This window comes from Coregonus clupeaformis, chromosome 10 (assembly GCF_020615455.1).
Source record: "Coregonus clupeaformis isolate EN_2021a chromosome 10, ASM2061545v1, whole genome shotgun sequence".
Lineage (NCBI taxonomy): Eukaryota > Metazoa > Chordata > Actinopteri > Salmoniformes > Salmonidae > Coregonus > Coregonus clupeaformis.
In genome coordinates this window covers 22,209,269-22,227,536 of record NC_059201.1, presented here as the reverse complement: position 1 = coordinate 22,227,536, position 18,268 = coordinate 22,209,269, and the positions used below count along the sequence as shown (strand labels likewise).

Below are 18,268 nucleotides of genomic sequence, written 5' to 3'. Positions count from 1 at the left end.
TGCAGTGTGGGCACAATAGCTATGACAGATCATGCACCCATTGATCTGACCGTTGGAATAGGAGAAGAGAAAAACATAAAATGTTGGCGAATGAACACCAGCCTCTTACGGGACAAGGTGTTTTGTGAATTCCTTAAGAACACACATTACGATATTCTTTGAAACAAACAAACTGTAAGAAACAGATACAGTGGGGGAAAAAGTATTTAGTCAGCCACCAATTGTGCAAGTTCTCCCACTTAAAAAGATGAGAGAGGCCTGTAATTTTCATCATAGGTACACGTCAACTATGACAGACAAATTGAGGGGGGGAAAAAAATAATCAAGAAAATCACATTGTAGGATTTTTTATGAATTTATTTTCAAATTATGATGGAAAATAAGTATTTGGTCAATAACAAAAGTTTCTCAATACTTTGTTATATACCCTTTGTTGGCAATGACACAGGTCAAACGTTTTCTGTAAGTCTTCACAAGGTTTTCACACACTGTTGCTGGTATTTTGGCCCATTCCTCCATGCAGATCTCCTCTAGAGCAGTGATGTTTTGGGGCTGTCGCTGGGCAACATGGACTTTCAACTCCCTCCAAAGATTTTCTATGGGGTTGAGATCTGGAGACTGGCTAGGCCACTCGAGGACCTTGAAATGCTTCTTACGAAGCCACTCCTTCGTTGCCCGGGCGGTGTGTTTGGGATCACCGTCATGCTGAAAGACCCAGCCACGTTTCATCTTCAATGCCCTTGCTGATGGAAAGGAGGTTTTCACTCAAAATCTCACGATACATGGCCCCATTCATTCTTTCCTTTACACGGATCAGTCGTCCTGGTCCCTTTGCAGAAAAACTGCCCCAAAGCATGATGTTTCCACCCCCATGCTTCACAGTAGGTATGGTGTTCTTTGGATGCAACTCAGCATTCTTTGTCCTCCAAACACGACGAGTTGAGTTTTTACCAAAAAGTTCTATTTTGGTTTCATCTGACCATATGACATTCTCCCAATCCTCTTCTGGATCATCCAAATGAACTCTAGCAAACTTCAGACGGGCCTGGACATGTACTGGTTTAAGCAGGGGGACACGTCTGGCACTGCAGGATTTGAGTCCCTGGCGGGGTAGTGTGTTACTGATGGTAGGCTTTGTTACTTTGGTCCCAGCTCTCTGCAGGTCATTCACTAGGTCCCCCCGTGTGGTTCTGGGATTTTGCTCACCGTTCTTGTGATCATTTTGACCCCACGGGGTGAGATCTTGCGTGGAGCCCCAGATCGAGGGAGATTATCAGTGGTCTTGTATGTCTTCCATTTCCTAATAATTGCTCCCACAGTTGATTTCTTCAAACCAAGCTGCTTACCTATTGCAGATTCAGTCTTCCCAGCCTGGTGCAGGTCTACAATTTTGTTTCTGGTGTCCTTTGACAGCTCTTTGGTCTTGGCCATAGTGGAGTTTGGAGTGTGACTGTTTGAGGTTGTGGACAGGTGTCTTTTATACAGATAACAAGTTCAAACAGGTGCCATTAATACAGGTAACGAGTGGAGGACAGAGGAGCCTCTTAAAGAAGAAGTTACAGGTCTGTGCGAGCCAGAAATCTTGCTTGTTTGTAGGTGACCAAATACTTATTTTCCACCATAATTTGCAAATAAATTCATTAAAAATCCTACAATGTGATTTTCTGGATTTTTTTTCCTCAATTTGTCTGTCATAGTTGACATGTACCTATGATGAAAATTACAGGCCTCTCATCTTTTTAAGTGCGAGAACTTGCACAATTGGTGGCTGACTAAACACTTTTTTCCCCCCACTGTACATGTTTGGGAAGCTTTTAAAGCTTTCATACGCGGAGTAATGCTACAACGATCAGCTACTATTAAGAAATGATACTAGGGCTGACTCCATTTAGTCGACTGGTCGATTGTTTGTTCGATAGGCTGTTGGTCGACCGAGATTTTAGTCGAGCGGTCGCAAATTGTGTAATATATATATAGTTGGAGTCATTAAAAGTTGGTTTTCAACCACTCCAAATTTCTTTTTAACAAACTATAGTTTTGGCAAGTCGGTTAGGACATCTACTTTGTGCATGACAAGTAATTTTTCCAACAATTGTTTACAGACAGATTATTTCACTGTATCACAATTCCAGTGGGTCAGAAGTTTACATACACTAAGTTGACTGTAACTTTAAAACAGCTTGGGAAATTCCAGAAAATGATGTAATTCCTTTAGAAGCTTCTGATAGGCTAACTGACATCATTTGAGTCAATTGGAGGTATACCTGTGGATGTACAGTGGGGAGAACAAGTATTTGATACATTGCCGATTTTGCAGGTTTTCCTACTTACAAAGCATGTAGAGGTCTGTAATTTAATCACATTGTATGCTTTTTAAGTAATTAATTAGCATTTTATTGCATGACATAAGTATTTGATACATCAGAAAAGCAGAACTTAATATTTGGTACAGAAACCTTTGTTTGCAATTACAGAGATCATACGTTTCCTGTAGGTCTTGACCTGGTTTGCACACACTGCAGCAGGGATTTTGGCCAACTCCTCCATACAGACCTTCTCCAGATCCTTCAGGTTTCGGGGCTGTCGCTGGGCAATACGGACTTTCAGCTCCGTCCAAAGATTTTCTATTGGGTTCAGGTCTGGAGACTGGCTAGGCCACTCCAGGACCTTGAGATGCTTACGGAGCCACTCCTTAGTTGCCCTGGCTGTGTGTTTCAGGTCGTTGTCATGCTGGAAGACCCAGCCACGACCCATATTCAATGCTCTTACTGAGGGAAGGAGGTTGTTGGCCAAGATCTCGCGATACATGGCCCCATCCATCCTCCCCTCAATACGGTGCAGTCGTCCTGTCCCCTTTGCAGAAAAGCATCCCCAAAGAATGATGTTTCCACCTCCATGCTTCACGGTTGGGATGGTGTTCTTGGGGATGTACTCATCCTTCTTCTTCCTCCAAACACAGCGAGTGGAGTTTATACCAAAAAGCTCTATTTGTCTCATCAGACCACATGACCTTCTCCCATTCCTCCTCTGGATCATCCAGATGGTCATTGGCAAACTTCAGACGGGCCTGGACATGCGCTGGCTTGAGCAGGGAGACCTTGCGTGCGCTGCAGGATTTTAATCCATGACGGCGTAGTGTGTTACTAAGGGTTTTCTTTGAGACTGTGGTCCCAGCTCTCTTCAGGTCATTGACCAGGTCCTGCCGTGTAGTTCTGGGCTGATCCCTCACCTTCCTCATGATCATTGATGCCCCACGAGGTGAGATCTTACATGGAGCCCCAGACCGAGGGTGATTGACCGTCATCTTGAACTTCTTCCATTTTCTAATAATTGCGCCAATAGTTGTTGCCTTCTCACCAAGCTGCTTGCCTATTGTCCTGTAGCCCATCCCAGCCTTGTGCAGGTCTACAATTTTATCCCTGATGTCCTTACACAGCTCTCTGGTCTTGGCCATTGTGAGAGGTTGGAGTCTGTTTGATTGAGTGTGTGGACAGGTGTCTTTTATACAGGTAACGAGTTCAAACAGGTGCAGTTAATACAGGTAATGAGTGGAGAACAGGAGGGCTTCTTAAAGAAAAACTAACAGGTCTGTGAGAGCCGGAATTCTTACTGGTTGGTAGGTGATCAAATACTTATGTCATGCAATAAAATGCAAATTAATTACTTAAAAATCATACAATGTGATTTTCTGGATTTTTGTTTTAGATTCAGTCTTTCACAGTTGAAGTGTACCTATGATAAAAATTACAAACCTCTACATGCTTTGTAAGTAGGAAAACCTGCAAAATCGGCAGTGTATCAAATACTTGTTCTCCCCACTGTATACATACACCACTTTTTTTATTATATTTTTTGTCATTTAGCAGACGCTCTTATCCAGAGCGACTTACAGGAGCAATTACGGTTAAGTGCCTTGCTCAAGGGCACAGACAGATTTTTCACCTAGTCGGCTCGGGGATTAGAACCAGCGACCTTTCGGTTACTGGCACTACGCTCTTAACCACTAAGCTTCCTGCCGCTACCTGTGTGTGTGTATATACACATACATATATATACACACATACATACATACATATATATATATATATACACACATACATACATATATACACATATATACACACACACACATACATACATACATACATACATATATACACACTTATTATTTTTTTAAGGTGTGTATGGTTCTCCATCAATCCCTGATTCAGAATATACCATATTCATATTCATGGCATGTTTGGTTCAATAGCTATTGACGAGAGAAAACCGAATATCGAATATAAACCTAATTTTATCTCGGTGTTAAATAATTGATTCTACAAAGCGAATGTGAAGACTTCGGTTCAGACTCAAGACAGCCCATAATGGCATACAAGGGTCTGCTTCATGAGCGGTCACGTTTGCTTTGAAGAATCAATCACTAGTCGACTGAGATTACCGTATGCACACAAAATCCAAAAGGCAGCAATTAACAATGGTTTTGTTTAACCTTAGCGAGTCTCTCGTGCACTGGTATTTTTTGTAGAGCGTGTCGTGGTGGCACATAAGGTTACTGTACCACCTAACTAGCTGGCGAAGCACCCTCAGTCAAATCACAAGTAATGCTTTGAATGCTAACCTACAATGTTAAGTTACTGTTAGCTAATTAACACAATATTAAATTGTAGACTACTAACGTTACTAGTTTATCCGGCATCGCGCTGGCTGGCTAGCTAACCCACTCATTTGCTTGAGAACGTGTATTCTTGAGGCTAGCTATTTCAAATGGCTGTGCCTGAACAACAACTTGGATGTGCCAGACTACATTACCACGAAATTCGCAAAATTGCACAGAGACAACATGATTTGGTACCGTATACAGTAGCTAGCTAACTAGCTCTTACCTTTGTATTTTGTCCAAAATCCTCTGCTCTTCAATCTGAAACAGCCCCTTGTTTTTACCACTTTGACATCTCACCACGCGCTGCTGCAGACCCACGCCTGTTTATTTGGGGCGATGCTTTAATTGGCTATTTACGCGACGACACAACCATGCAAAGATTTTCATTGAACATACTCGTTGTCAATCAATTTAGCAGCTAGGTTTCCCGCGCCCACCTGTGATTTCGTAATCCCTTTTACTGCAATCAGTCAAATCATATTTGAAACTCTCAAATCTGCTGTTTAGCCTATATATACTGCTGTCGACTTGCTCACGTAGCCTTCAACCATCGTGATTACCTGCAGTGCTGTTGTACCAATTCAATTTTCGATTCAGTAAGATTATTCAGCCATTACCTGATTGGTAGCTTCTATTTATTTGTGTGATGAAACACAAACGTTACTTTGATTTCATGCGGTGGCTACATTGTTGTTGGCTTGAAGATGATTCTAACGAAAGCGTAGGGCAGTAGCTACTGCTCTTGTTATTTCTGACTGTGTCATGTCGAAGGCATACTCATCAAATTACCTCCAGTGTCATTGTTATAAATATACACATAACGTCACTGTACCAAGAGTCAGAAGGGGGCTCAGTTGACTTTAATGATGAAGCTACATCAATGCTTTTGGACAGTGAAGACACCAATATATTTGATTATACATCAATACAATTGAACATTGGTGATTTTCCAATACAAAAGCAATTACAATCCCAAATCACTGATGCTTAAAGTGCAGGGGGCAACATGTCCCAGGGAAGGCTAGAAGAGACAATAATAAAATCCATCTTATTACTATAGCACATTATCCTGTCAATCATTATTCTTTGTTCACAATGATTGGCCTGTGTACCATGATGAACAGTGTGGAGTAGTTGGGGTGTAGTTGACAGTGCTTTAGTTTGAAAGGCTCAACACCACTCAGTCTTTCAGAACCAGGGGTGCTTTGACAGTAGCAACAACCTCAGCCCCCATGAGCTCCTCTACAATGGCCAGGGCAAACTCAAAGCTGGTTCCTGGCCCACGGCTGGTAATCAGATGGCCATCCTTCTGGACTCGAGCCTCAGAATACTTGTAGTGGCCTAGGGAGGGAGAGGGACAGTGGTGAATAGAGAGATAAACACTATTGTATAATACTCTGCAAATGGGGATTATTTAGTACCACTTGTTCAAATCAAGTTATTCATCTTTGGTTTAATCTTTTTATTACATAATTTAACTTTTGTATATGCAGTCTTTATTTTTTGAAGTATTTATGTTGGTGTGTTTACTGTTTGAATCCGATCAAATGCTGGTGCATAATGACCTTGTACTGATGATTATCATAAAGTATGAAACGTGTTACAGCACCCTCTGCTGGACACGAAGGACCACAATCATTTGTCACCACTGTTCAGTAGTACTTGGGAAGTGCTCATTGTGCTGCAATAATATGCTGCATTTCCTGCCACACTGAGCCTGCTGAGTCATCATACAGGAAGATTTCCTACATGTGGCTGTATTTTGTGTAACATCCAACTAACAAGAACCACAGTGGCTATGAACTAGCTATACAGTGCATAGATTCATCAACCGGAACTTTACCTCCAGTCATCATCTTGTCCTTGGCACCAGGGTGGGTGGTGACTGTGCTGCCGTAGGCAATACCATGTGCCAGGAGCGCTGTGGGACCTGAGGTGAGGAGGGGACAGGAGAGTTAGAACAACATATTTCTCTCTGTATTCATTTCAAACTGTTCAAAACAGACATGGCACTCTCTGGACAACAAAAGATGTCAAATTATTCCTTCTCAAAAACCCAGAGGTGTCACAATCAATACATCTTAACTTTTGTTTGACTGTTCCATTGAGGTGACATCACCTCTAAAAGTCAGACTCATTAGTAGATATCACACTACCATAAAATATGATCTAAAATTAACCACATAGCGTATATGGTTTCAATCCACCTCTGCACGCCATATTTAGAGGAAGGGAAAAACAGAGACAAAAAATAATGGACTTTATGTCTGCTGCATTAACATTGGCAACGTCCTAGCACTGCAGTAAGCTCATCCTCAGACTGTTAATAAATAGAAAGCTATTGATCATGCTCATTGGCTGCCTTCCCATGCAGTCTAAAGATTACACTCCTCTCTGGCAGGCAGAGTGGGGGCCTGCCAGTTAAGTAGAGCCCAGCTCCTCCTGTTACAGGCCTGCCTCCGCTCCGTCCTGAGGACACCAGGCTGGACAAACGACCGTCTCCGGAGACAGAGCGCTTGGCCAGGGCTGGGACAGAGGGAGGCAGTGCATCCCTCTATCGGATGACTCCTGGCTTATTATTATTATTATAATCATCATCATAATGCACAAACATATGGTCTTCCACAACACACTGATTTTGTTCAGAAAGATGAGAATATGAAATGGGAGACCGGAGGGTCTACGGCATTACCTGCTATACATGGAGTAATTGAGTCAAGCACTTTTCACACCTCTGTTCACATTAGAAATAGAAAGCATTATTTTCACATCTATTTTAGTAGAGCACAATGCGACGCTGCTGCTGGTCCTCTGATTGGCAGATTAATTCTATATTCCTGTGGGGACATCAGATGTTTTCTAGGACGCCCTTCACTCTGCTCTACCACATGGGTCCCATGTCCTCATTCACAACATCCTTCTAGTGCCCTTCATCAGCACAGGCAGGCAGAAAATCTCAGTGGTAGTGGGCTTTGTCAGTGGCACTAATATGTCGTTCTATCATAATCTAATTGTGTATTGGTTTCCTGCTTCCTAATAATGGAAAGGCGATGTGACAGCCCACTAAGTCCCAATCTTATACTACACTCACTGTCTGACAGAAATCGCTGGTTGCAGATTTAACTCAAGATTAGGATCTAAGCAATCTTCCCCCTGCTGTGTTCATTGACACAGATACATCCTGGAGTGTGTGAGCTGCAATGTAATGTAGAGGTGGATTTGTGCGTTCTCACAGAAGGAACAGTACCTGCACAGATGGCAGCGATCAGCCCTTTCCTGTCCTCCTGGTCCTTCAACACCTCTTTCACAGCAGGGGACTACAAGAAAAACAACATGGAGGCCACATACAGAGAGATGAGTCACTCTACACTCATACAGAAAGTGTGTTATAACACTGACTTTTCAGTAAATGCGGCTTTGCTAGAGGGATTAAGAATGGACAGTCTGATAAATCTTGAGGGCAATAGATGAGTCATTGTTTCCAGCATGACTGAAAAACAATTTAAAGTTATTGAGGGACAACTTTCACAGAGCATGTAGATGTAAGGGCTAAAACCATAAATGTAATGAAGCATCACATTGTCATACTGTATAATTTTATATTTGCTTGTTTTTAATCAACAAGAATAATCATAAGAGCATACCAAGTAAATTATATTTTAAATGTAGGTAAATTATAGTTTATGAAAATATATTTTTATAGTTTTCTATGGTTAGTTGTCCACCAAAACATTACCAAGAGACAAATGTTACAGTATCTACCTGCAACATTATATTGACAATGTCAGGGACACACAGGAGAGATGAATCTGCAGCTAAAACTTTTTGCAATGAATGCCAAACATTAAGTGCATCCCTACCTCTGACAGGTTCTGGGCACCGAGAGCTCCCCCTGGCAGAAGAACCACATCATATGGACCCTGCATCAAAAGATACAAGGTCACGGATAACACATTTATAGTACCAATTTCAGATGCATCAACCGTACATTAATCAATGAATAAAGTTTTAAAGTGGGAAAACATTTGATTCAGAATGCATTGTAAACTTTATGCAGTCAGAGAACAGCCTGCTGTGTGGACTAATGTGACTGCAGGGTGTGGCGGCAGGACCTGACCTGCTTGCGGGCATCCTCCAGGCTGGCATCAGGAACAAGGTAGACATCTCTGCTGCACTGCACAGGCTCTTTGCCTGTCAACCCTGCCAACGTCACAGCAATCTGCAGGATGTGGACACAAACAAAAACACAACTACTTCAATGACCATCAGCAGACATTGCCCCTTAACCATAAAATCCCAATAATCAAAGGAGTATGGGACTTTTAATTTGAAAAACTCTGCGTCCTATCCTATAGTAGTTACAGCACAGTCACCTTTGACATTTGCAGCGGCCTTTTACTCACCTTACATGTTTTGTATGTGCCAACACACTAGCTAGACCATGACAACACATTAACTCACTTATTAACCATAGATAAAACTGCATACTGTAGAGTTGTTCATTATGCCTGTTATATCTGGCCAGCTAAGGTAGATAATAATACATAGTTAAGTGCAACATAAAGCTAGCTTACCTGCTAGACTTGTTCTATCTGTGCTGTAGCTACCTACATTGCTAGCTAGAGCAAAAAAAATAGATCAGCATGCATGTGTCAAACTAACTTGGACTGCAGCTTCAACTTGACTGTGTCTAGGTAAATCAAATATCTGCTAAAATATTAGCTAGCTAATGTGCAGCTTTTAGTAAGCTCAATTTACTATATCAGTGTTTGTTGTACGCAACCAACTTAGCTAGCTCGATAAGTTTACTAACCCCAGCTCTACGCATTATGTCCACAGGTATAACCGTTTCCATCTCTTCTGCACCTTTAGAGAGGATCACTAATGCCTTTTTTCCTGCCATTCTTGAGCGAGTGGGTGTGCGACTGTCAGCAACAGGAAAGCAAATGTTTGTGAGAGGACCTTTATTTTGACAGGAACACACCGCTACACGTACAGCTACGGATTCGTTGAGAGGACAAACAATACGCTTGGTTGAACTTATCAAAGAATTTCACATAATTTATTAGACCAATCAAACAACGTATAGCATATTCGTAGGCATTTGTTATGCAGAGTGTACGATAATACATTTTCATTTAAATATGATGCAACATAATTCACTTTAAAATGCAACATATCTGAACTGGTAGGTTAAAGTATATCCACCAGGGGGAGGTATTGACCCATACATTGTCAATAAAACTACAGTAAACATAGGTGTTTATAAAACAAGCCTTGACTTTCTATCCTTTGTTTGCCCCAACATCATTTTTTTCCAAAATAATCTTACAAGTGCGATTGAGGTTTATATTATTTAATACATTATTCAAAACCTTAATGTTTATTATACAGTAGTTAAAAGATCTGAAAGAAAACTAGTTCAAACTAAAATTTGATTTTCTCAATTCCTAGATTTTCTGAAATGAAGAATGAAGGTCACTAAATACTTGAAGCTCTGTCTAAGAACTTCTGCATCAAATCCCTCTCAGCAGAAGAAGACATCTTTAAAGCACCTCAGGGAATTATATTCCAGTGTAAATCCCAGATTTAATGTCTGGGGCTTTAGTGTGCAGACACTCTTCCCAGTTTAATGTGCCACTGTGCATTTTATTGCAGAGATTCACTTTCACATTTGTGCGAAAAACAAGATCCCAGTGAAACAGCAGATTAGACAAATATAGGGGATGCTGGCGGCAGTTTGTTTGTTGCGAGCCTGTGAGCCAATCCAAAAGGCAGCGGTGATTACCGACATATGCAGCTGGGATCAACTGAGCCAGACTCACAGTGGTACACAAGCTCATTTGCTAAAACATGGATTTATTTATCCATTTACTTATTTCTTTACAGAAGGAGCTCATAGTATGTTTATGATCAAATTTAGGACACGCCTGTTAGAGTGACTTGCAATCCAGGTAACCTAGTAAAAAAGTGGATTAGTCTGAAACACTGACTATGCAAATTCGGGCTCTGAGTCATCTGTGCAAGGCTACAGCTACTCAAATATTGCAGAGCAGACACGTCTTTCCTGATTTTATAACTTTCTGAAGTAAGCTTTTGTTGTTTATTAGAGCTATCTTTTGCAAAGTATAATTGTGCAAAACAAGAGGTCTTCAAATACTGCTTTAATTTTCTCATCAAACATTTCCCAATTGTCAGTCAGCTCTGGAAAGGGAAATGTGAAAATGGCCATTGACACTGGATTCCCCCCAACATTATGTTCCTCCAACACAAAAGGATACTACTTTAAACCATATTTAACGCCTAAAATTTATATGAAAAAATAGTAACAAGGGATGTGAACAAGTGTCAGGCCTTTTGATCCTCTATTGGCAGAACTACAAAATATATATACACTGAACAAAAATATAAATGCAACATGCAACAATTTTACTGAGTTACAGTTCATATAAGGAAATCAGTCAATTGAAATAAATTCATTAGGCCCTAATCTATGGATTTCAAATGACAGGGAATACAGATATGCATCTGTTGGTCACAGATACCTTAAAAAAAGGTAGGGGCGTGGATCAGAAAACCAGTCAGTATCTGGTGTGACCACCATCTGCCTCATGCAGCGTGACACATCTCCTTCGCATAGAGTTGATCAGGCTGTTGATTGTGGCCTGTGGAATGTTGTCCCACTCCTCTTCAATGGCTGTGCAAAGTTGCTGGATATTGGCGGGAACTGGAACACGCTGTCGTACACGTCGATCCAGAGCATCCCAAACATGCTCAATGCGTGACATGTTTGGTAAGTATGCAGTCCATGGAAGACCTGGGACATTTTCAGCTTCCAGGAATTGTGTACAGATCCTTGCGACATGGGGCTGTGCATTATCATGCTGAAACATGAGGTGATGGCAGCGGATGAATGGCACGACAATGGGCCTCAGGATCTCGTCGTGATCTCTCTGTGCATTAAAATTGCCATCAATAAAATGCAATTGTGTTCATTGTCTGTAGCTTATGCCTGCCCATACCATAACCCCACCTCCACCATGGGGCACACGCCCACACAACGCCATACACGCTGTCTGCCATCTATCCGGTACAGTTGAAACCGGGATTCATCCATGAAGAGCACACTTCTGCAGCATGCCAGTGGCCATCAAAGATGAGCATTTGCCCACTGAAGTCGGTTACGAAGCCAAACTGCAGTCAGGTCAAGACCCTGGTGAGGAAGACGAGCACGCAGATTAACTTCCCTGAGACGGTTTCTGACAGTTTGTACAGAAATTCTTCGGTTGTGCAAACCCACAGTTTCATCAGCTGTCCGGGTGGCTGGTCTTAGACGATATGCCACACCTGTCAGGTGGATGGATTATCTTGGCCAAAGAGAAATACTCACTAACAGGGATGTAAACAAATTTGTGCATAACATTTGAGAGAAATAGGCTTTTTGTGCATATGGAACATTTTTGGGATCTTTTATTTCAGCTCATGAAACATAGGACCAACACTTTACATGTTGCATTTACATTTTTGTTCAGTGTATATATAATCTTTTTTGTTGTTGTTATTTTTGAGATTTCTCTTGCTCTGGTGTTCTGCTCATTGGGCCACAGATGAGATCTTCTTGTCGATGTCTGTTAGAGGAACAGGAGCCTGAGTGTTGATCAGTGAACTCAAGCTTTTTATTATTCCCCAGAGAGTTCTGCCTCCTGCATGCCAGGCAATGCCAGGCCTTCACTCTGCTCTGCTTTATCTGGCACACCACAGAGGTCTACTCACAAACCTGAAGGGCTTCTGGAATCCAACCACTGGGGATTCTACACTACAGAATAATTTTCAGAAAGAAAAAAAACGAAATCCGCTGACAGAAATGAGGGAATTCCACAAATTACTGTTTGTCACAAAGTAATCCTGTTACCATTGCTCTGAATATGAAACGGTGTAAACATGGAAATAAACTCGTTTCTGCGACATAAATGTACATGCAAAGGCCCTGTTCGGTTAAGATACACAGCAGCAAACCTTGCTTCAGATACTCAGGAAAGAGGTGTCACTACTCAGTATGGTCACAGTAAAATTGGCTCTATGGGGAGAGATTAAAACATTTGAGAAGAGTTTTGAAAATACATTGAATTGCTACATTTCTGTCATAGTGTGATGGTGTGATTCAGATCATACATCCACTACTCTATGGTAACTACTCTTGGTCCCATTCAGGTAGAGCCAGTTCTGAAGGGCCTGTACCACTACAGTTGAATATGGGATGAATATTTAGGGACATTTTATCTGCCGATCTGTGCACAAGCTTTATCTTGTGTCTGTTTCACGCATTGTGAGCCTCCGAGAGCAGGCAATGAGTGACAAGCATATAATCTTGATTGCATCTCGATGATATTACCTTATGCTGCCAAGTGCTCAGGTGACAGCTGGAGGCATGTGTGTGGAGGGATCTGGGGAACAAGGTGACAGTGAGTGCATTTTAAACACCTGGATTAGCAGATGGCCATTCAACAGACACAAGAAGGTGCCAGCTCAGTAACTTCAACTTTCAACAAGGAACCTCGATTTCAGGGAAATTGGATTTCAGAACTTCCATATTGTCAGTCTGCAGTCCAATGGATACTAAAAAAGAAAACTAATTTCACTCCCTTGGTCTAACAAAAGTTAAAAACAGCAAATTGTACCACTGACATAACTTATTTTCCAAGCTTTTATGTTCTCAAAGATATCCATGTAAATCCAGTTGAGAACATGTTGTTTACATCCAACAGAGACAATATCGCAAATTGAGGCAGCAGCTCATGAATGTGCTATTTTGATTAGAGTGTGTGTAATAACTCAAACACACAATTGCCCTAGAGCCATTTATGGTTGCAATATTCTCCCTGCCTTCAGACTATGCCCCCTCCCAAACTATTTTGAGGATGGTACAAGTGACACTGCCTATCTCACAACCCCCCCCCCCCCCCACCCCTCTCTTTCTATCCCCCTTTTTCTGTAGTCTCTCTTTCTGTTAGTGTCTATATCTCTTTCTCTGCCTCCATTAGATCCCCTAATGCCATGCAGCATGGCCTATCTTCAAACACTAATGCTGATGACTGGTCCCTGTAGCGGTACCCCCACCCCCAGCCACCCCCAGCCACCCCCAGCCTGCTCCTCCACAGAGAGGGTAATAAAGACACAGGCAGGATTAGTGTTTCGTGCCTACCGAAGTGGTGACAGAGAGAGAGGCCATGCCCACTGGCTGCTCCCCGACCCTGCTCTGCTCTGCTGGGGTCTCCCCTGCCTGTGCTTCCCTCAGGTCTGCTCTCTCTCCTCTCTCACGGGGTGCTCTGTGTCTCGCTGATAGACTCTGAGTGGGTGCATTCATAATATTCACATTAGATAAGCACAGAGTGACAGTAGTCTTAAGTGGCTTAAGTACTGTAAGTATCTACCCTTAGCCAAGTAAATGTACTGTATGTGAAAACAATTTTATTCTCAATTCGCAAGAGTTTCCAGGATTTCTGACAACATTCTCCCCGTGCAATGAGAAAGAATGTTTGAATTAATGTGCAGTTAAAAAAAAAAAATCATATTAGACTGTACATATAGTTGAAGTACATAGCTGTTTGCTGGTAACCTGGTGACTGGAGGTCATGAGGCCTATGTTTATGCGTATCATTCTTAAATCACTGTGGACTTAAACAAATGGAATACCATATAATTCTACATGTCTGCAAAACAGTGGGACTGGGATCTTGTAAATGTTGTCACATTAGATAAGTGTTACATGTGAGATTCCTTTGATTGTACACATATGAAGGTGCAGGCCTATGAAAAGGGAAGAGCCAGTGTTGATGGAGAGCCGTGTACAGGACAGGACAGGTGAACCATGCAGCTGCTGCTTCCCCTGTCACTCCCCAAAAACACAGTGTGACCGATCAGGGCATGGCTCTCACACCCAGCGGCCCACTTTTCACACGGTAGCTATCTCAGGCCACGTTACGCACATCTCTTAGTTGGCTCATGTTGTGGGTTGAGTAATGTAATTTACTGTAGACCCCCAGTCTATGCTCTACAGACATATGGTGACAATCAATGTTCTCCCTTCTCCACTACAAACCCCAAATATGATGGTCTCCGCCCGCCTGTCTGTTTCAGGTCCTTTCCCCTCCTCAAGCTTTTTGCCTTTTACTTCAGTCACGCTAGTGTGGATTCACACGCCAGCAAGGCCCACTGTGTGTGGAGGAAAGGCCAAATTCTGTTAATACTTGGCTAAGTTTACATGTTCATTCACACTTGATTATATGGAAAAGCTGATGCTTCTAAATGTTGATTGAAGTATATTGGTGAGGCAGAGAAACAGAGGCCTCAATTCACTCCATCTCCTTATTTCCTATCCTATCCACAGAGCATAAAGAAACACAGTAAAGATCGACTGTATGAACATTTAAAGATATACAGTGCGCTCCAAAAGTATTGGGACAGTGACACATTTGTTGTTGATTTGGCTCTGTACTCCAGAACTTTGGATTTGAAATAATACATAATACAATGACTATGAGATTAAAGTGCACACTGTCAGCTTTAATTTGAGGGTATTTTCATCCATGTCGGGTGAACTGTTTAGAATTACGCATAATCCTGAATGAATCGTGAATAATTATGATGTTACAGAGGCATAAATATCATACCCCCCTCCGACTCATCATTATTCACAATTAATTCAGAACTATCTGTAATCATGGTAGCAGCCACATTAATGTAGAAGTGTTTAGAAACATATTCTAGTCTTATTTACAATAAATATGACTCCAAAATGACACAATACATTATTTACCATTAATTTGCATTGGGCACACAATAATCTGAAACAACCAAAACAAACAGCAAATGCATCCAACAAGTTTGTAAAGGCACAAGCTTGATGTAATCATTGCATGCTAGGAATATGGGACCAAATACTAAACTTTTGACTACTTTAATACACATATAAGTGAATTTGTCCCAATACCTTTGGTCCGTTAAAATGGGGGGACTACGTACAAAAAGTTATGTACTTTCAACACGGTTCACCCGATATGGATGAAAATACCCTCAAATTAAAGATGACAGTCTGCCCTTTAACCTCATGGTCATTGTATCATTTCAAATCCAAAGTCCTAGAGTACCCAAAACAAAACATGTGCCACTGTCCCAATACTTTTGGAGATCACTGTATTACCTCATTGAGTAGCATCCCACTTGGCAAACACTGGTTGAATCAACGTTGTTTCCACGTCATTTAATCAAAAAAATGAAATGTGATGATGTTGAATCAACGTGGAAAACTGATTGGATTTGAAAAAAGTTATCAACATAATGGAATTATGTCTTTTTTTCACCCAAATGTTCACCTAAATCCAATGACATGGTGAAATGTTTTGTTGATTTCACGTTGAATTCACATTAGTTGACAACTCAACCAAATGTAAATCAAAACTAGACGTTGAACTGACGTCTGTGCCCAGTGAGATGGCTGTATGTAAGCTGGTTTTACAAATAACAGTTGGGTCAGGTACCCCAGCTATTATTGATAAGGGCTGAAATTTGGAGGTAAAATATCATTTTTTTACTTTTTTTTGTATTTGGAAATGATTGGCTTCAACCAGGGGCTTTGTGCAAGTGAAGAGGCATGCAGGTTTATTAAATTTTTTACCAGTATAAGCCTTGTAGATTAACATAGTTTACCTGTCCCTGGCATACTTTTGGTATTCTATCCACTAACTCCAGCTCAAATTAACCGGATTCTTCACATTTAATCCCACACTTTTTATAGTAAATGTGACTTCAATGTCTAAAACATTTCCAAACAATTTTCTCTCAACAACTTCTCAAAACTAGCATGAAAATATTTTCATGAAATTAATGCTGTTTTTATTATTGTTGGAATTAAAACATTCAGCTTGGAGTGTAATTTTTCCGGCATTTGGATATAAACTACCTATGGACAGATACAGCGGTATCTTAATTATGTCTGTTTTTTCTTTCTATTCACATACTTTTGATTTCCACTTAAAAGAGAAAGGTGATATATTCCTATGATTGGAAATGTTCAATGCATCTTCTTGAAGCGGGTGCGCTGTCCTGTGCAGATAAGGCTGGGCATGTGAGATGTGGCTGTCTGAAATGAAACCCTGACAGACAGAAGAGTCTTCCCAGACACAGTGGGAGAGGACGAGGCTGGGACGGAAGCCTTTGAGAGCAGTGCCTTTAATATCTGCACCGCTGTAACATCAGTAAAGTGACATTTCGGCAGCACCATCAAGATCCAACGGTGGCCATGCTGCTCCCACAATCAATTAACCATGCATAACATCCTGCCAGTGTGTGGACATGAATCAGTCCAGGACCAGGCCTCTCCTCCGCCTTGATTCACAAGAAAAGATCTGGGGCCTTTCATTCGACCCCTAAGAAAAGAGAAAAACACTCTGTTTGCTGATAAGAGGGAGGAGAGAAAACTTGTGAATAGACCTAAATCATTTTGGGATTATTTAGTGATGGTCTATGTGATTGCTTCACCAACGGTGCAATCTGATGGGCACTGGAATAATAATGACTATAAATGGAAGGAAGGAAGATATCCTTCATATGGCTCAATAAGGTCTTTCCTGATAAAAAAAACTACAGATACAGATAAGAAAACATGTTACATTATGGAGTGCTCAACGAAAACAAATACACAGATTGTTGCTACAGATAGGACATACAGAGAGTTTCAAAATGTGTTCTAATTCTATGGTCAATCAAAGGTAAATTGGCCCTTTTGACAATTGATCTTTGGTCAAAATGCATTGTATTCAGGGCTCTAAATTTACATTTTTCATTGGTAGCACTGGTGCTCCCAATTTAAAAAAGTTAGGAGCACAACATAAAATTTAGGAGCACCAGAAAATAAGATGTTTTAAATTCCATTGAGATACAGTGTAGCCTATATGAATTCTAGCTACTTCTAAAGCACATGTGCCCTCGAAAGTAATATATAACCCTGTAAATCCATTAGTTTATTATAAAAAGCTAAAATGTTTATACAAATACCTGTCATTTAAATTAAAAAGTCATTTGTGGAATATTAGGTTTCTACATGATGTAAAAGCACTATTTTCCTATTGAGATGCATTACATTGAAAATTGTACACCGTCTTTAAGAACATGTGTGATGATGACATGCAAGAGAGCTATCAATGAGGGAGTTTGATTAAAATGAACCGCGGTGCACCGGTCTATGGCCCATGAGGTGAACGAGCAAAAGAGGTGAGGGAGGAGCGCCTATCTTAAATCGAACAGTAGGCCTAATCTGTGCCGCTCATTCATGTTGTTAACAAGGCATCATGGTGTATCGTTCAGAAATGATTTCAATAACATTTATGTTCAAATTTTCTAACTAGTTTTCATTGGGAAGGTAGATAAATTATTATCTGGGTGATAATTTTTTTTGATGCACTTGTGCGCCCATATAAAAATTCCAGGTCGCACAGCAAAATATTAAGGAGCATATGCAATCAAAACGGTGGCACTTTAGAGCCCTGAGCGTACTGCTTTAGTGTCCTCCATGTAAAACTATACAATTATTTGTCTTAAAACTGTGAG

The 18,268-nt window shown here is 41.1% G+C and overlaps 2 protein-coding genes across 6 annotated transcripts in view; both read right to left on the bottom strand.

The window, feature by feature from the left end:
• The window catches only part of kcnab2a (potassium voltage-gated channel subfamily A regulatory beta subunit 2a), a 179,478-nt gene extending 174,479 nt beyond the window's left edge, over positions 1 to 4,999 (bottom strand). For 3 of the 5 annotated variants that reach the window (XM_041888394.2, XM_041888398.2, XM_041888396.2), the window contains exon 1: positions 4,887 to 4,999. The gene's annotated coding sequence lies outside the window, so the exon portion shown is untranslated. The remainder of the gene's footprint in view (positions 1 to 4,886) is intronic. The other 2 variants (XM_041888397.2, XM_041888399.2) reach the window with 1 other exon arrangement.
• A 509-nt stretch (positions 5,000 to 5,508) lies between these two features.
• park7 (parkinson protein 7) lies at positions 5,509 to 9,622 on the bottom strand. Its single transcript, XM_041889246.2, has 6 exons — positions 9,477 to 9,622; positions 8,781 to 8,882; positions 8,524 to 8,583; positions 7,911 to 7,980; positions 6,507 to 6,593; positions 5,509 to 6,004 (listed from the first exon to the last, which is right to left on the bottom strand). Exons 1-6 carry the CDS (start codon positions 9,564 to 9,566, stop codon positions 5,844 to 5,846), a joined length of 570 nt encoding a protein of 189 aa, XP_041745180.1. The 5' UTR covers positions 9,567 to 9,622; the 3' UTR covers positions 5,509 to 5,843.
• Positions 9,623 to 18,268: the final 8,646 nt, after the last annotated feature.